Source organism: Lipotes vexillifer, unplaced genomic scaffold, assembly GCF_000442215.2.
Source record: "Lipotes vexillifer unplaced genomic scaffold, Lipotes_vexillifer_v1.1 scaffold532, whole genome shotgun sequence".
Lineage (NCBI taxonomy): Eukaryota > Metazoa > Chordata > Mammalia > Artiodactyla > Lipotidae > Lipotes > Lipotes vexillifer.
The window spans coordinates 1,501,496-1,520,413 of record NW_006798027.1 but is presented as its reverse complement, the minus strand read 5'-3'; the positions used below and the strand labels follow the sequence as shown (position 1 = coordinate 1,520,413).

The 18,918-nt window shown below is 40.8% G+C and overlaps 2 protein-coding genes across 3 annotated transcripts in view; one reads left to right on the top strand and one right to left on the bottom strand.

The window, feature by feature from the left end:
* EFL1 (elongation factor like GTPase 1) overlaps positions 1-3,011 on the bottom strand; it is a 137,748-nt gene extending 134,737 nt beyond the window's left edge. For both annotated transcript variants that reach the window (XM_007470071.1, XM_007470072.1), the window contains exons 1-2: positions 2,983-3,011; positions 2,107-2,216 (exon numbers count right to left, since the gene is read on the bottom strand). In XM_007470071.1, the coding sequence (XP_007470133.1) occupies positions 2,107-2,197 (91 nt within the window). In that variant the 5' untranslated portion in view covers positions 2,198-2,216; positions 2,983-3,011. The remainder of the gene's footprint in view (positions 1-2,106; positions 2,217-2,982) is intronic.
* A 249-nt stretch (positions 3,012-3,260) lies between these two features.
* SAXO2 (stabilizer of axonemal microtubules 2) overlaps positions 3,261-18,918 on the top strand; it is a 17,310-nt gene continuing 1,652 nt past the window's right edge. The window contains 2 exon segments of the mRNA XM_007470070.1: positions 3,261-3,298; positions 12,124-12,323. Of these exon segments, the coding sequence (XP_007470132.1) occupies positions 3,261-3,298; positions 12,124-12,323 (238 nt within the window).

The window sequence follows — 18,918 nt, the reverse complement described above, 5'->3', positions numbered from 1 at the left end:
ACAAAAGGATAGCACAGCAATCATTTCTTCCTCTGGATGATATACTGGGTAAAACGTCACCAAAAAAAAAATGGAACATTATCTTTTGCCATATTTCCCCATGTATGGTCTCAGCTGGCTTTGGCCAGTTAAACTGTCTGAAGAAAATACCCATTTGGCAAAGAAATTTACCCATATCTCCTACTGTCTGCAAGCCAATGGAGGGCATCAGCTACACTGCAGTGACCAATGCTACCTAGTATTCAAACATAAACCCAGGAATCTACTCTAATAGTAAAAGAAATTCTTACGATACTCAAGTACCCATTTGGACCTTAAATACTGTATTACGTGCTTGTCATGTAAATATTATGTATTAGCATATAACCCTAGAGCGTCACTTTCCTGCTTCCAATGGAGTAGAACATTCTAAGTACGGCGAGCATATATCCCCCCAAATGCAAGTGTCAAGAAAGCGGGGACTTTGCTTTATTCACAACTGTATCCCTAGGACCAGAACAAGGCTTGGCATATAAGAAACATTCAATGAATTATCTGTTGAATGAATAAATGAATCACAGGTTTTCTAGGATAGTATTATCTTAACATACTTTTAAATGGTAAATTTTAAAGTAATTTGCTGTACACACACATGCTACTGACTTGCCGCATGATTTAATTCACAAAGCAAAAAAAAAATACTTTTGTCAAATGTCATGCCCTCAAAACGTGAGCAGCATGATTATAGAAACTCATGGGGCAGGGTTAGCCACCAGATTTGTCTACAAAACTCACTCTCAGTTGCCTTCACCTACAAAGTGACCCATCACCTCTCCCTTTAGCTCCTGTAACTACTTCACTTCAACTATTTTACCCATGGCGATAGCCACCTAACCTCTTTTCCGCCCTTCAATCCATCCGAAACACTCTCACCGGACCATTCTTACTAATGTACTATTTGATTACAACATCCCTGCTTTATTCTGTTCTCCCAATGGCTCCCTATTACCTAATAATAAATGCCAATGATCATCTTCATGATAAAGCACGTACCTTCCAAGGGCTCCTCCTTATCATCATTTAATCCTCACAATGCTATAAGGTAGGTTTGGTTTTTATTCCAGTACTCAGAGGCTGTATACTGAAGCTCAAAAAGGCAAAGTAACTTGAAATGGAGTTTTGAACTCAGGGTGTCTAACTCCAGAGCTGGAGCACTTAACCCATATCCTTGTGCCTAGCTGGCATGAAGGGCTCTTTAAGATAGAGTCCAGCCTACCTCTTCACTTTTCTCTCTTACTCCCTCGCCTTCAGGATGGTATATAGGTTTTATTTCACACTCCCAATCCTATCACTTTGCTGTGGCTACGTGAACTAAGGAGTCTGAAACCAAGCGCGGGCTTAGCAGGAGGCAATGCTGTGGTATGAAAGCAATGTCTGTGAGAAGCTAAGCACCATGCATCCCTGTCCCCCTCTCATGTCCCGTGCTTTGGTCACATACATTTCATTCTCCCCTTGCTGACATTATTCCTACTTGAAATGTGTGCCCACATCTGCCATCTTGAATCACCCTTCCGGGGGGTCATCTCTAACAGTGTTATAAAGCCCTTTTCTTAACCCATTACTAGCTTCCCGACCCTCCAGCTCTCTCAACCCTTAGAGTCTACTTTTTGCCTGCCCCATGTTGTGCTGCCTCAACCTCCAAATCACCTCTCTATATAGCTGGGCTGGTGCCCTGTGCATAAATCCTTACCTTCTGACATAGCTAGCAAAATACCTCGAACTTAGCAGACGTTCAATAAACATCGGACGAGTTAAATAGAATCACATAACACAGGTTCTGAGGACATTATGTCAAAGCTACAGACGTGTTATATTACAAAGCCATTTCAAAATACTTGACAAATACTAAAAAACTCAACTTCTCGTTTAAAAGACAACAAAATATACTACATAGAAGAATAACAATCACTAGTTAGCTGTGTTCCTCCCACAGCAAAGTTTTAAAGGAAATAAGACTTGCAACTTAGCAAGCATCACTCTCAACTGCCCACAGCATCACTCCACTGACACGTGCGGAGACACACCCCCTTAATTACTGAAAATAAGCCATTTAGAAAGGATTCTTACCATGGTCAACATGAGCCAAAACACAGATATTCCTGATGTTAGCCGTGTTTTTCTGGAGTTGAATCATCTTATCCAAACTGTTGAGCACCATGGTCACTTATTTCCTGTGACTAATAGTTAAACATGTATTACAAATGGCTGAAGATCGGGGCGTTAAAAGATAAAAGTTTCTACTGCTGGGAGCTGACAAGACTTCTCGAGTCCCTTAACGTAATAACCCAACGGATGCTTACTGAAGGGACAGACCCACCCAGGCCCAAGTCCAATTTGAGCACTTCAACAAATTCTGTACCACAACTGTACTAGCGGAGTTTACTCATCCTTCCGGATCGGCCCTTTGCGACGAATCACAAAGCTCGTGGGGGTTGGGTGCACAGTGACACCTGGAACTCTGCCCCGTACTGTGTACTCGGGCATTATTTCTCCAGGTCAGTAATTACATACTGGAAGGGTCTTATGCAGGAGGGAGAAAAGATGCCGACATCTCTCTCTTACCCTGCTCGATCTTTTTCCAAGCCTCTCCTATCATTCCCACTTGCTTTCACTGGAGGTAAAACACCCAGCTTCCCGACTACATTTTGGGGTCACGTGCAGATGCACTGAACGTCTTCCATTCCTTTCCACACTGGGGAAACCAAGAAAAAACAAACCCTCAACTCTACATTCCCTTTATCCTCACTCCCTTTTTCTTTGAGGATCCCGGGTCCGCACTGAGAAACGGCCGGCCCGGCCCGGACACTACGCTCGCACAGCAGCCGCTCTCAGCCCGGGCTCGCCCCTAGCCCCGTCCGCGCCCTGCCGCCGCGGCGACCCGGGACCCCCACTGCCTGGAGTTGGCGGAAGAGGACGCTCGAACGCCTGCGGGCCCGCACTTACCGGCTGCCGCCGCCCAGCCAGCCCAGCCCGAATCACAGCGCCGACCACACCACGCGCATCACAAGCTCCCTGACCTCCGCGTCCACCTTACGCCCGCGCGCCGGGGGCGGGGCTGAGAACGCACAACCTTTGACCCGCCTGCGTCTCTGGCGCCGCCGGAAGCAGGCGGAGCATCCGTTAGCCGCGCCCCGCCGGTTACCTGGACTGCGCCCGGCGCGGTGGAGTTGCAGACCTGCGGCTGCGGAGAAGCTGTGGAGCCGGCCCCGCGAGCCGGGAGCATGAGGACCTGGTGTCTGTGTCAGATTTGTACGTGCGGGTAAGAAACGGCCGGTGTGGCGGCCGCCGGGGCTTGGAAGCGAGCTGGGGTCTCGGGGAACGGAGCCCTCAGAGTGGCCGCCCCGCCAAAGGTGGAGGACGCGGGCCCAGCGACGTCCCACTTATCTCCGAGGCCGCAGATGCTCGCTGCTCACCCGCCAGCTACTGCGGGTTAAGCAGTTCTGCTTTGTCGGCTCCTATCCACGGGCGCAAACTGAAATGCTATGGCGCCAGGCGGATGATATACGCCTGTGTAGCAGCGGCTGGATGTCAGGCTGCCAAGTGTGGAGACCTGATCCGACGGGAGAGTGTATGCCCACAAAAAGTTTTTTTTTTAATTTATTTAATTTTGGCTGTGTTGGGTCTTCGTTTCTGTGCGAGGGCTTTCTCTATTTGAGTCAAGCGGGGGCCACTCTTCATCGCGGTGCTCGGGCCTCTCACTATCGCGGCCTCTGTTGTTGCTGAGCATGGGCTCCAGACGCGCAGGCTCAGTAGTTGTGCCTCACGGGCCTAGTTGCTCCGCGGCATGTGGGATCTTCCCAGACCAGGGCTCGAGCCCGTGTCCCCTGCATTGGCAGGCAGATTCTCAACCACTGCGCCAGCAGGGAAGCCCCTATGCCCACAAAATTTAAAATAAATAAATAAAAGGAAATGGAAGGAGAATAGAACGGTGTGCAAGTCTATGAGTTTTCGACCTGTGTTAGGCTTTCTTCTGTTCCTAGCTTTCCATCCCCGCCTAGCCATATTCCCATTCCCAGTCCCATCCAGACTGCTTTCCTTTGGGATCCGACGGACTGAAAAAGTAGTAGATAGTCTCCTGAAACCCAGAATTGGTCAGTGAGTCCTGTCTAAGCTGTAAGCAGTCATCTCCTTCCTCAGCTTCCTTGCTGACCCAGGGATTAGATGACTGTTTGCTAAATAAATATTATGAATATGTCAGTCCTGTCAGTACTGTAATCCCCTCCAAAAGAAAAACACTTCACATGGTGATGGAAAGCAGTTTCCCCGTAGTTTCATGGTAAATATTGTTTTAAATTACTAATCGGATGTAGATTAGAAGATAAGTCAGCCTTTGAGGATTTGATTCATATCTGAAAACGCTGATGGGCAAAAATATTGATTAATTTTTTTCTAATCTTTAAATTAATTTCTATCCAACCTAAGTTCCTTTCCCATCCAGCTGTCAGGAAATTTCAGTCTTCATTATGTTGGAGGCTTCCTTTTCTCCAAGCAGATAAAACGATCCAGGGAGCAGAGGCATTGCCAATGCAAGAGGAGTCTTCTCTGGGCTTTAAACATTGGTAATGCTTCCCACTGAAATGTCTCTTGCTGGAGTTCACATAATCCCTTCAAGAGTGGTGCCAGCGCTGCTTTGAAGTATATGTTTGAGGTACAAGAATCTTGGCAAAGCTGGGAGCCATTGTTGTAGGGTTCCACCTAGCCAACTCTTGATATCCGGCCACCTCTTGGATCACTGATAGAATGGGGCAAAGACCCCCGCTCTTCTAAGAACTCCTTGCCCCTCATCTTCTACCTCCTTCCTCTCTCTGGGGAATCGTCCCCTCTTCCCTCTTTTGCAGTCCAGGACCATCTGTTTCCTCTTAGGACCTCATTTCCAGCAGGACATCTGATTTTATCTCTTCATGAATTGTGTTTAAAAAGACAGGAGAACGTGTTGACTTAAGGCAGCTTATATCCTCGGCCCTTCCAAAAGTCCTGCAAGAAGGAAATGTTAGGGTCCTGACTACCTGCTTGAAATAAAGGAGGGGAAAAAAACAAGGAGAACAAACTCATTAATATTTCAATACATTGCCTCTCTTTAGGAGGATCAAGATTGTCAAAGAGACCACTTCAGGGAAATTTTGACCTGCATCTGCTACTTTTTCATCTTGCTGTTTGAATCTTTTTTTTTTCATACTATGTAACTAAATCTTTTCAAATGGCTATTTCTTTCACTATATCAGTCAAAACAACCATCTATCTCAGAACATCGTTTTCTCTGCCATGTGTATATACAATTGCTCATGTGAGTTAAACTATGATAAGTTATTTATGTTTGCATAGGCGATATCATTGCCCACATGGAACCACAAGGATTTATGGAAATTCTGACTTGTCTTGTCCCACAGCTGAATATTTGGAAAACTATCCTATGTATGGCAGTGTTCTTCCACCTCAGAGTCTGAAGCCCAAGGAAGAATTTCCAGCATATCGTTGTAAAATGGAAGGAATAACAACATTTAAGTAAGTATCAAGAAACTGTTTGCTTCACCTAGTTTTCTCCCCACTCTTCTGGGTTTTTTGTTTTTGTTTTTTGAATTTTTGAATTTTATTTTATTTATTTTTTATACAGAAGGTTCTTATTAGTTATCCATTTTATACATATGAGTGTGTATATGTCAATCCCAGTCCCACTCTTCTGGTTTTAATAAGGTGTTTTTGTTTTAAACTCTTTAAACTATTTAGTTGATTTAAGTTGAACCATTCTAAGAAGCAAGAGACTAGTTGAGTCACAACTTGAGGAAAACAGAAAGATGAGAATTAAGTTAAATGAGAAAAATGAGAAGGAAAGGGGATATATAAAAAGTTCTATTGATTGTTTTTGTTAACCTCCTAAAATCTCTTGTGTTTATCTGCTTTCCATTGTGACCAGAACCTAGAGGAATGCAGCAGCTTCCTAATGGTTATGTTTGTATCTACTCTAGCTTTTGCATCTCTGATCTGTTTTCTAACTTTAGCCAAGATGACCTTTTTATGTACTGTTTATTTTTTATTTTATTTTTTTATTGAAGTATAGTTGATTTGCAATGCTGTGCCAGTCTCCGCTGTACAGCAAAGTGACTCTGTTATACACATATAGACATTCTTTTTTTATATTCTTTTCCATTATGGTTTATTGACTATAGTTCCCCGTGCTATACAGTACGACTTTGTTGTTTATCCATCCTATATATAATAGTTTACATCTGTTGGGACTTCTCTGGTGGTCCAGTGGGTGGGACTCTGTGCTCCCAAGGCAGGGGGCCCGGGTTCCATTCCTCATCGGGGAACTAGATCCCGCGTGGATGCCGCAGCTCAGTGTTCACATGCCGCAACTGGGAAGCCTGCATGCCGCAACTGGAGATCCCGCATGCTGCAGCTAAGACCCGGTGCAGCCAAAATAAATTTAAAAAAAAAAGAAGAAAGAAAAAAAAAAGTTTACATCTGCTGATCCCGAACTCCCAGTCCATCCCTCCCCACCCCCCACCCCCCTTGGCAACCACAAGTCTGTTCTCTATGTCTGTCAATCTATTTCTGTTCTGTAGATAGGTTCATTTGTGCCATATTTTAGATTCCACATATAAGTGATACCACATAGTATTTGTCTTTCTCTTTCTGAGTTATTTCACTTAGTATGATAATCTCTAGTCGCATCCATATTGCTGCAAATGGCATTATTTTGATCTTTTTTATGGCTGAGTAGTATTCCATTGTATATATGTACCACATCTTCTTTATCCATTCATCTGTCAATGGACATTTAGGTTGTTTCCATGTTTTGGCTATTGTGAATAGTGCTGCTATGAACATAGGGGTGCATGTATCTTTCTGAATTAGAGTTTTGTCTGGATATATGCCCAGGAGTGGGATTGCTGGATCATATGGTAATTCAATTTTTAGTTTTCTGAGGAACTACCACACTGTTTTACATAGTGGCTGCACCAGCTTACATTCCCACCAACAGTGTAGGAGCCTTCCCTTTTCTGCACACCCTCTCCAGCATTTTTTATTCATAGACTTTTAAATTTTAAATTGTGGCCCTTCTGACTGGGGTGAGGTGGTGCCTCATTGTAGTTTTGATTTGCATTTCTCTAAATACTTAGCGATGTTGAGTAAGATGACCTTTTTAAAATGCATATCTAATCCTGTCACCTCCCTGCTAAAACTGCTGTTATATTTTCCCATTATATTTAATGTATACCAAAATCCCTTCATACTTTGCTCCCTGCTTTCTTCTCTGATTCATTTTCACTGTAATGCCCTTTGCACTCTTACGGTTACATCTCATAGGACATGTTTCATTTCTTGAAAGTACCAGGCTTCTCTTGTCACAGAGCCTTCCAAGATACTATGTTACCCACGTGGAATTTTTCCTGCCTCTTTACCCTAACTAATGCCTATTCAACCTATAGCTCTCAACTCAGTTATCACTCTGAAAAGCCTTCACTGACACTCATCCAGTTTTCAGGCTAGGTAAAAGTCCCCTATGTAAGTTCTCAAAGCATCTGCCTATTATTTATCATTAGATTAGTTTCAGTGTTCCGTGAAAGCAGGAACTATATCTGTTCTTATCTCAGCATTCTATTTCCAGAAACCTGTTACAATGCCTACTAGCTCATAGTAGGCACTCACTATTTATTCAGTGTGTGAAAGACAAAAAAGTCCATTTAAGCCTAAACTTTTCGTTTGGACTCAGCTTTTTTGATCTTTGTCAGTTCAGTGGGTTCTTTCCTCTATTTTCTTAATGTGTACACTATATTCAAGGTACAGTCTTAGGCATTAAGTATAAAATTATCAATAAAGAGAGGTTCTTGCTTTCCAGGAACTCATACATCAGCTTTCTATAATTTAGGGTTTTTGAAATGCTCTGTAACAACTTTAATTTTTAGTGCTATCCATTTTCTTTTCATTTCAGATGATAGAGTTTATTTTACTTACCTAGCAAAGGTGGAGACCTTCAAACTTTTACTGCAGTATTTATACTTTTAATATTTCAGGCAACTCTTGCAGTGCTTTGGTAATTCCAGTTACTTCTGTAGGTTTGCGGCTCTTCCAGAAATTTGAAGATTTTCCATAGTCCTCATACTTTGGTGTGATTTGGAATCATCTAGAAAGGTTAAAATTGCAGATTCCAGAGCTCCACCTAAAATAGTCAGTAGACAATGAAGTGGGTCCCAGGAATATGCATTTTTAACCAGCATTGCTGGTGATTCTGTTGCTACAGACACAGTGCAATGGGCAGGTATTTGACTGTTCACTGGGTATGACAGGGAACAGAAAGAAGGGCTTTCCCACTGTGTTTATAGTCTTGTGGGAATGATAGTCCCAAAACAAAAATCAGGTAAACAAGATAACTACACATTATAGTAAATGAGATGAAGGAATTGAGCAATTGGTTGAGATAGAGCAAATGGGAATGGTTGCTCTTTTCTCTTCACCTTTATTCCTTTCTTTCTTTCTTTTTTTTTTTTTTTTTTGCAGTATGCGGGCCTCTCACTGTTGTGGCCTCTCCCGTTGCGGAGCACAGGCTCTGGATAGGCAGGCTTAGCGGCCATGGCTCACGAGCCTATCCGCTCTGCAGCATGTGGAATATTCCTGGACCGAGGCACGAACCCGTGTCCCCTGCATCGGCAGGCGGACTCTCAACCACTGCGCCACCAGGGAAGCCCCTATTCCTTTCTTTCTTGATGCCTTAATGATTCATAATGGAAATTTGAAATAAATTTCACACTATTCATATTTATTGAATAAAGATTTTGCATTTAACCAACTCGAAGTGTTAAAATCAGGAAAGTTTAACCTGCCACATCTTTCTTTAAAAGGCAATTGCTTTTCAGTTCTGGGCTTTCTCAGTTGCCTTGTTCAAGTAGCCTGTAATAGTAAAAAAATAAAATAAAATAAAAAAAGAAATGTCCCAACTCCCAAAAGGTTCAAATATGTCAACAAAAGTAAAACTTCCATTTCTTAAATCATCATCTTTCCACTTACTAAAACATTAGATCTTTTCTTCATAGTTTGACTAGGGAACTAGCAGTATTTCCAAGAGCCATATTCGAGGGGTTTGGAACTCTTGCTTGACTCCTTCATGGTGACCACGTTGACTAGGCAGCAGAAAGCAGCTGATTCATCTGTACAAACAAAGAATCATGTGTCATTCTGTTCTATACTTTTCTATAATATAGGAAGAGACTGTAAAGAGCAGATGTCTGGACTTGTACCGGACTTTTGATCCTTTATAGTATAGCATTACAGCTGTAGCACAGTAGATGATTGGCAGAGTTGGCCGGAAGTCTGCCCTGAAAGTATGATTCCAGACATGTCAAATGTTTTAGGATATATCAGATGAATAAGAGTGCATTTACCCTCTACTACTTCTCCATAGAAAGCTGCTTTGGGTTTGGAAGTAAACTTTCTAACTCTTAACTAATCTTACTAGAGAAACTAAGACTTCTAAGCTTTCTCTGTCCTCTCCCCTTCCTGATTGCATTTTAGCCTATTCCTCTCTAGCTGGTATTTGGGAAGAGCAAAGAACAACTCAGATGTCTTGAGAAGCAGAGGTATGGGATTTCTGCTATTATTTATCCACTAAATAATATTTCATAAGCATTCGTTAAGTGTCAGGTGCTATGCTAGGCACCTGGGATACAGTGGTGAGCAAAACAGTCATGATCTCTGTGCTCACAGATGTTGCAGTCTCGTGAAGGTGGCAGTCAAAAACATCACTCGAAATAAGTATAAAATTGCCACAGTGATCAAATCTATGAAGGATACGCGCAAGGTAACTTCGGATCCAGAATAAGAGGCTTGACTTTATCAGGGAAATGAGAAAAATGAGCTAAAATCTGAAGGTTGTAAAGCAATTAACTGGATTAAGACTGTAAGAAAGTGCCTTCCAAGGAGAGAGCAGCATGTAGCAGGAAGGAGCATGGAAAGAAGGAAATTGTCAGAGAAGGCCAGCAGGAGCAGAGGAAGCAAGAGGAAGCACGGTGTGATTTGAAGCTAGTGAAAGAGGCCATGTTCAGTTTTTTCTGTATCCTTAGAGCAATAAGAAGCCATTGAAGGTTTCTTTTCTTTCTTGTGTTTTGTTTGTATTTGTGTTTGTTGAGGGGGGTACGAAAGAGAGGTGAGGAAGAGGCTAGGGAGATGAAGGCAAGAATGACCTGATCAAATTTATGTGTGAAAGGATTACTTTGGGTGCAATGTAAGAAAAGATTGGAGAGAGAACTAGTAAGTGAGTTTAGGAAGGTATTGAATTGATTTGAATGAGCTATTATGAAAGCTTGGAATGGTGATGAGAGAGAGAAAAGCGGATTTAAGAGATATTTAAGAGGCAAAATTGACAGGAGTTGATGATGAACGAAATATAGGAGGGAGGTGAGGCGTGAAGGGTTAGTCCTAGGTTTCTGAGTACAGCTGAAGAGATGGTGATACCAGTCAGTAAAATAGGGAACAAGCCAATAGGCCCAGATTTGTTGGGGGGAAATAGTTTTATTAGGGGTATACTAAGTTTTGAGGTGCCACTGAATATCCCACAAGCCACTGTAAAAACTGGTACGGAGCTAAGAGAGGAGGTCTGAGTGGAGACGTACGAGTGAGAGGTGTTTCCATATAGTTAGTAATTGCAGCTCTGGGAGTAGAGGCGTTGTCCTCAGGAGGGAACGTTGGGTGAGGAGAGTGGGTAGCCCCAGTGTCGAGGAACTGCCCAACTTCATGACTGACTATAGGAGGGCAAAGCTGTGTAGGAGACCAAGAAGAAATAGTGAGGAAGGCAGGGAGAGAGAATTTCTCAGAAATAGAGGGAGTGGGCAATAATGTCAATTAGGACTTGAGAGGTTAAGTAAGATGAGGACTAAAAACGTCTGGTGGATTTAATCACATAGAAGTCATGGTGCACCTTCAAGCTGTGTTAGAGAAGTGACAGTGCTGGAAACCAGGTTGAAGTGGGTTGATGGGGGTGAGGAAATGGACTTAACAAGTCTAAGAGGTTATATCATGACTAGAGAAGGGATTCAGTGAGTTTTGGTTTTGGGAGCTTATGGACATATACAGAAAATATTGATTAATACAAGTTGGTTTAAATAAATGATACAATGAGTGAAACAGTCCATAGTGTCCCAAAGAAAAAAAGCAATTTTGAAGATTTTTAGTAATTTGTAGAGCTAACATAGCATCCTTACTGTGTACTAAACGCTCATGTGTATGCTGTACATACATGCATGTGTCAGTCTTTCAAACAACCCCATGAGGTAGATGGTATTATTGTCCTATTTTATATCTAAGGAAACTGGAGCATAGACAGGGTAAGTTATCCCACATCATAAATCTGGTGAATGACAGAGCCAGGATTTGGACCCAGGTAGTCTGATCAGTCTGAGTCTGTGGTCTCACCACCCCACCAGACAACCTCAGTGTCTGCAGTACTACCTCTGCCACATAATGTTATATAATGCCCAGGGTGGCTAGGGTACCATATGACTCCTATCCCTGGCAAGGGCTTCTGGGGATCTGAAGATTGATAAGACCCACATCAACACTATGAATATGATTTATGTCTAAAGGCCAGAGTTTAGACATAAATTATTTCTTTAATTTATTACTTAATGATGAGCAGAAAAGACAGCATGACTTCAACAAGAAGAGAGCATGCCCAAATAGTTTATTAGAGTCTTTAATAGGATGAATAAGGATTTTGACAAAATGGACCCGGGCGATATAGTTAAAATTGTTTTCAGATTCATTAAATCTTTAACCTAAGATTTCCTTCCAGGTTAGGAAAAAATTCAATTATTTGAAGATTTTATTTATGTAAGATCCAATCAACTGAGGATCCATTGTAAAGCTGTTTTGAAAACTAGGATTTTTGACATTTATTTTTCTTATATGTAGTCACTGGATAGGATATAAAGGAATTCAATAATCTCTTTCAAGTAGCTTATCAACCATCACCATTTTAATATCTTCTTAGACTTTTCAAGTAAAAAAAAGTCTGGAAAATTTTAATACTGCATTGAAATACTTCAAAATAAAAGAACCTGTGAAGCTGTGTTTCAAATTTATATATTTCAGGTCGGATTCTCGTCCTTATGAAATAGTCAAACAGCCTCGCCATGCACCAGAAGAATATAAACCAAAGCAGGGGGAGATTGATCTTGGTACTGCCTACAAATGGCATCTTAATTCTTGTAGAGTGCAGCGTGTGGCAATAGCTCGGCCTTTGGAGAGACAAGTTAAAAAAGGGAAGTTGGGTACTGTCCCAGCCTATAAAGGTAACTTGCCATTTCAAAAATTAAAGAGCCAAAAAGCAAAAACTTACTTCCAGCTTTGAGATCTAACATCAAATCATGATTTTGGTGCATTGCCAAACTTAAGTCTCCATGGCTTAGGAAAAAACTTTTTTCTCTGTTGTATAAATAGTATTGTATAGCGAGAAAAAAAACAGACTATTTGCTTGACGGAGAGTTAAGAAACCTGGATTCCTGTCCAAATTCAGCCACTTAATTAGTTTTCTCTGTCTCAAACCATGAAAACAAAGGATACCACTGAACAAGCATTATGTCCTGTTTGTCACATTATGCCACATGTAGTCGGCACTGTTCCTTTCCTTCCACCCCAGAATGAGTTGAAACTTTACTGAGCATACTGGAGCCTTTGAGAAAGTCAAATAAAGAGCAACCCTCTTCTCCATTCAAGTTCTGAACCAACCGATAAAGCAAAAGAGTTAGCAGGTAGAGAACCAAAATACTCCCTTTATACTGATAAAGGCTGGAATAGAGGATGAAGCTTGCATCTGTTAGCAGATGGTCCCTGATACTGAACCTCAGAATACAATTGGCTTGTCCACCCAGTGAGACAGTGTTGGAGCACCACATAGGCAACCTGCTCCTCCGAGACTTCCAGCATAGAATACCTTCTGCCTCCTGGCAACTGACTTGGAAGAGTAAGGACTGTACAACGTACGACCAGTTTCTTTCCAAAAATCAATCTGATTATATAATATTCTGTTGCTTTTTGGCAGGGAGTGGGGTCCTTTATTTTTAAACAATAGGCTATCTTGTTCATATTTTTTCTGTATTTTTTTTGTTAATAATGTAATTGCATATTTAGGCTTAAAGCCTTTTCACTAGTTATGTGATATAACTGAATGGGTATGTCCTAATATAAAGCCCTTTTATACGAGTGATGCCATCCACAATAAAAGTAATGATTTATACTTTAAACAGGTAATAACTGAATACATACTTTTTCTTTAAATGTCACTCTTACCAGTTTAATGGGTAACTAAAGTATATGGTATCAGTATGCTGTGATCTATATGTCAGCCCAGGAGGGAGATCTATACAAAGGACACATTTTTAAGACAATGCATGTGGTGAACAAATGTATTGTTATAATCTAATATAGCATATAGTAATTGCTAAGATATGTGTTTATTGGTATGCGGAGGAGATAGTGTATTGTGTAATAATTTGACATAAAAAATAATTGGTGAAATGTCCATACTAGGTCTTTTAAACAACCGTAGTAAGATTTTCTTTTCTTTTTTTCCCCACAAAGTCTATTTAAAAATACAACAATATTGATATTCCTTGATGCTGTGACTATTTACATATGACACACACACACATACACACCAACACTAGTTCTGGCTTCTCATTACCTGGGTTTCCTATAGATTCCTGTACTTCCACTCCTGTAATCCAATGTTGAGGATTCCTGGGTTCCTTCTGGCCTTCTCTCTACTCATCTTCCCTAGTGAGGAAAAGTGATCCTTGTATTTCCAGGTTTTCAGGCATGAGACAACAAATACTAAGGGCCAAGGGAATAATTCGTCATTCTGCGTGATGATTGTACTGCAGGTTTTGTAGATACCTACTGAAGGACAGGTCTGTAGCTGAAGAGAAATCGCAGTGGGAAGAGACTCTGTCACTGTCACCGAAGAATTAGAGAACAGAGCAAAGGCAGAAATGGGATATGATTAAAAACAAAAACGAAAAACTCTACAAGATGGTGAGAAGGGTGACATCTAGATTCTGGAGATGTGGTTCTGTGAAACTGGTGGCTCTTAGACAGAAACATACCTACCCCTAGCAGCCTTGCTTTAGAAATTCATTCAGATTAAAATGTAGATAATGAAAATAGGTCAGTATTTGATTTGATACTTTTTAGGGATTACTCTTCTGTGTGCAGGGCACTATAAGGAGTAGAGATCTGAATTGAGCATGGTTGTTGACATTTAAAAACTTTACAGTTGAGTTGAGAAAAAAGAGCGATAATAGCCTGAATAATTAAATAGTCGTCTGAGAAATAAAAATATGAGATATCACAAGAAGGGGCAAATAATTCACTAGAAAATTAATGGAACAATTAGGGCTTCAAACACTTAGGCGAAGCAAGATATCACTCCAGGCTAGTCTGGGAATGCATCACAGACTAGTAAGTATTGATATATAGAAAGAGGAGGGATATCCTAAAAGCTAGGATGAGATGAGCAAAAAAATCATAAAGCCAGAAAAATAAGAGGGTTGTTCAGTGAACATGGTGGGAACCAGAGAATTTCAGGATCTGAGAGATTGGTGTATAGTTCGAAAAATGTTAGGTTGAGATCAGATTGTGAAGTCTTGATTGTCAGACTGAGGAACTTAACATTTTTCTGGTAGCCACTAACATTTCTGAGTTCTGCTACCAGATAGGATATAGCAGATGGCAGAGAGCCATTACTTCCACTGAAACAGTTTAAAAAAATACATACATTTTTAAAAACCTTTTTTTAATAGAAGCAAAGAACTAAAATTACAGAGACAGGGGAGCCCTTCCTAGATGAGCTGAGATGGCCAACTGTGTACTTCTCTGGGAGCATTTGTCAAGTCTAGGCCAAGGCTAAAGATTAGGGTAGCATCAGCAGCGAGACCCTCCTAGGGGAGGGGAAACCAGTGGAGCAACTGACATGTAGGCCAGTGTGACCAACTGGAATCTGTAAATACCCCTGATGTGTGACTGGTTTTCCTTGTGGGATGTCTGCTGAGTGATTGGGGGCATGGTGGGCTAGAGGACTGGGCTAGAAAGAGCCCACAGAAATATCCCACAGTCTCACTTGGGAGCAGGTGCTTAGGGGAGAAAGTCCCACTAGAATGAAGGCTCAACCACAAACACATCACAGGTCTTGTCCTTGAGAAACCTGTAACTAGAGGAAGACTATGTCTAACTGAAGGTGCCGCTGAATGCCAGCCACGCTCAGTTCCTACCCCCATATCCTACCTGCGTAACATAGGAAAGAGCAAGCTGTCTTCTGTTGAAAATAACATTGATTTTAGTTTCTATGGTTTTCTTATACATGACATCCGGCACAGAGTAAAACATTATGAGAACTATGAAGAATCAGGGAATATTTAAAGAGGTGATGGTCAAGAAATTTCCAAAATTGATGAAGGAATCAGGCTCCAGATTCAAGAAGCTTAACAAACCCCAGAATAAACACAAAGCCACATCTGGCAACTGTCGTCAAACTTCTGAAAACCAAGTAAAGATAAATTCTTAAATTATAAATTCTAAAGATAAATTCAGTTAAAGAAAGCCCGTGCGCAGCAAAGACCCAACGCAGCCAAAACTAAAATAAATAACTAAATTTATTAAAAAAAAAAAAAAGATTGAGCCTGGATCTGGACAACAGAGGAACACCCCCCTCCACACTCACACCCACCAGATTACTGAGCACTGAATAACAATCAACAACAGTGTACCACTGGAGAGAAGCAAGGTTACAGAGAGACATTCTCTGAGGTGCAGGTGCAAAGAGAACGCCTAAAGCTGAGGATGGCACAGAAATTAAGAAAACCAGCCCCCCTCTCCCCCTGCCCCAAAGCACAAGATAATGCCAAAGGAATTTAAAGCTGATGGTACGCTGAAGGTAAGCCTAGCAACAACAAAAGCCAAGTCTAGCTCAGCTACTGATTGAGCTGACTTAACCCCCTTCACTAAAGCCCTGGCAAATGAAAATGTATATCCATTTCTGGACATAAATACTATTTATCCCAGTCTCTACTGTGCTACACACAATATCCAGCTTTCAAATACAAATTATAAATTGCACAAAAATAACATTTTATGGAAACAGCAATGCCAATCGTTTACATATTATCTATGGCTGCTTTCATGCTACAGTGTCAGAACTGAGTAGTTGCAACACAGACCATATGGCCCACAAAGCCCTAAATATTTATTTAATGAAAATGAAAAAATACGATATTAAAATGAGTGGGATATATCTAAAGCAATGCTTAGAGGGAAATTTATAGCATGAAATGTTTGTATTAGAAAAGAAGACAGTCTTAAATTAACAGCTTAAGGGTCCATCTTATGAAACTAGAAAAATGAGCAAATTAAGCCCAAAGCAAAGTAGATGGAAAGAAATAATGAAGAGCAGCAATCAATGAATCTGTAAACAGAAAAACAATGAGAAAATCGATGAAACCAAAAGCTGAATCTGTTGAAAGATAATAAAGTTGAATAACCCTAACCACACTGACCAAGAAAAAAAAAAAAAAAAAGACGCTAACTACAGATATCAAGAATGAAAATAAGGATTTCACTATAGACTCTGTAGAACCTTATTTTACATTATTGTTTCTTCTATTTCCTTATTCTTATCTTTGATGATTTCATCAGGTTGCTATTCATTCCATGTTTGCCTCAAGAAGGCAAAAATTAAAATTTAGGAAGTAAAATTGACAGAATTGGAAAACGACTTGAAACAGGGAGAAGGGAGTGAGGGAGAGAAGATTAGCTGGGTGAAACCTTTACCTGAGATACCAAATTCAAAATGGTGTTTTCTTGTTGATGTGTTATTTGTGGGGAATATGAGTCTGAGCAAGATGCTGAATTCAGCTGGGGCATACTAAACTTCAGTTTACCTCTTGTACATCTGTATAGAGGTGTCTAGTAGGAAGATAGATATGTTGGTTTGGATTTGAAGGGAGGTCTGGAGTGGAGATTCAAGTTTGGGAGTCATCAGCTTATAGGTAGGGGTAAAACTGTGAGGCTCGTTTGATGATCTGTAGATTGAGAAAGAAAGGATAGAGCCCCCTGACTTTATAAAAATTGGCCCCAATTCCTTAGTGCCATAAGACAACACAGGGAACAGAGTCCCAACTACTAAAAGAACTCACATATGCAGCTGAGGACTTTTGTTCTCAAAGAAGAACCTAGAACAGCTCGCTGTATAAGGATGGAGATGGAGCTCTGCATAGAATGTTCATGGTGAGCAAACACGTGCAAGCACCTCATGGACTTAAAACTGTTCAGGAGAAAGCAAGCTTCCTGTCTAGATTTTAGTGGCTAGAAAGCAAAAGAATGAGCTGAGGAAACTGGATTGCCCTTATCTAACAAGGGTAATACTGTAGCTGCCAAATGAGCAGACTGCATTGTTAGATGTGGATGGCATTATATTTTCTTTCCATGTCATAAGATACTACGAATAGATGATGTTAATAAAGACTGTGATGTTTTAAGGCATTACTATAGAATGTTATTAATAAATATTCTAGAGCAAATAATAAATTTTCTAGGCATATGAGCATAGGAATATTTATGAGAGGCAAATCAATTTTCTGCAGTTATCTGAAATTGATATTCTTGCTGATACATGCTGTCAAACCTTGTCTCAGTCTCCAAATTCTTGCTTCCTTTTTGAAAACCAAAGTTGTTTGTTAAGGGAGAAATATTCTCTTATTCTCTTATGAAATTAACATCATTTTCTTGTAGACATTTTGGCAACAAAGGCTCTCCCTGTATGTTTATAAGGAACCATAGGTCTTCAATAACATCCTATGGTTTCCTTTTAGTTACTGAAAAATAGTGCTATAATTTTATACTTTAGATTGCAAACAACAGAGATTCCTTCTTGGTGCCTCAAGAAAAAGCGAGTTTATGGTAAAGCTCTATATGAACTGGAAACGGAAAGCTATCGGGTACAGAGGAAGCTTAAGGGAAGAGCTGCTCCCTTCATCTCTGCCATGAGCTACATGGCTTCTCTCACAGCAGCTTCACTTCCCTTTACACATCTTCTCTGATTGTCATTCTACTAAATGGCCTCCTCTGACCATGTATCAATTCTGTTTCCGTACAAGTCTATTGTGAAGTCTTCAACTTAACCATAGCTCTCCACTTCTGCTTCATGGCATCCTTTTACATTCTTCTCCCACTTTTATCTGGCTCTGTATTTTCAAATTTAGGTTCACAAGAACGAGAATGTGCTTGACCCAGGTCATCTTTTCTTGCCAAGTTGTTTCTTGCCAGGTCTCTACTACCCTACAGATCGCCTGCTCTTAGGTCAGGTGTCCACTCTCATTCACACATTTGTAGCTTGAGGGTGGTGGGAGTAATCATTTGGTTGAAGACCTGGCAATCTTGGCAGAAATGCCTATGGCTGAGGAATTTGTCTCCTCAAAGGAGGTATCCACATAACAAGCATTTGAGTTTTGGCCTTTCCAATAAACAGTGCATGGACTTTAGCCTAGACTCCAGTTCTTTATCTTGTATATCTTGTCTTTTATAAATTAATTTTTGGTATTTAGAAGTACATATTTTGGGGTGAAGTCAATTCTGTAGTAGTTCTCGGCTTTCCACCTTTCTTATCTAGAAATGGAAAACCTAAATAACCCTCAGTTGAAATATAAGCACTTCAGTTTTCCATCCATGGTCTAGGTAAGCTGCAAGAAGCAGAATTAAGGTATTTAACACTAAATCCCAGACTCAGCTCTGATATTCATTTCTAAATTCCATGTACAATTTCTAACACTTTAGAAAGCACTCAGTTTTGGCCCCTCACCTCTAGATGACCCTTCATCATTCAGGAATGCCTTAAAG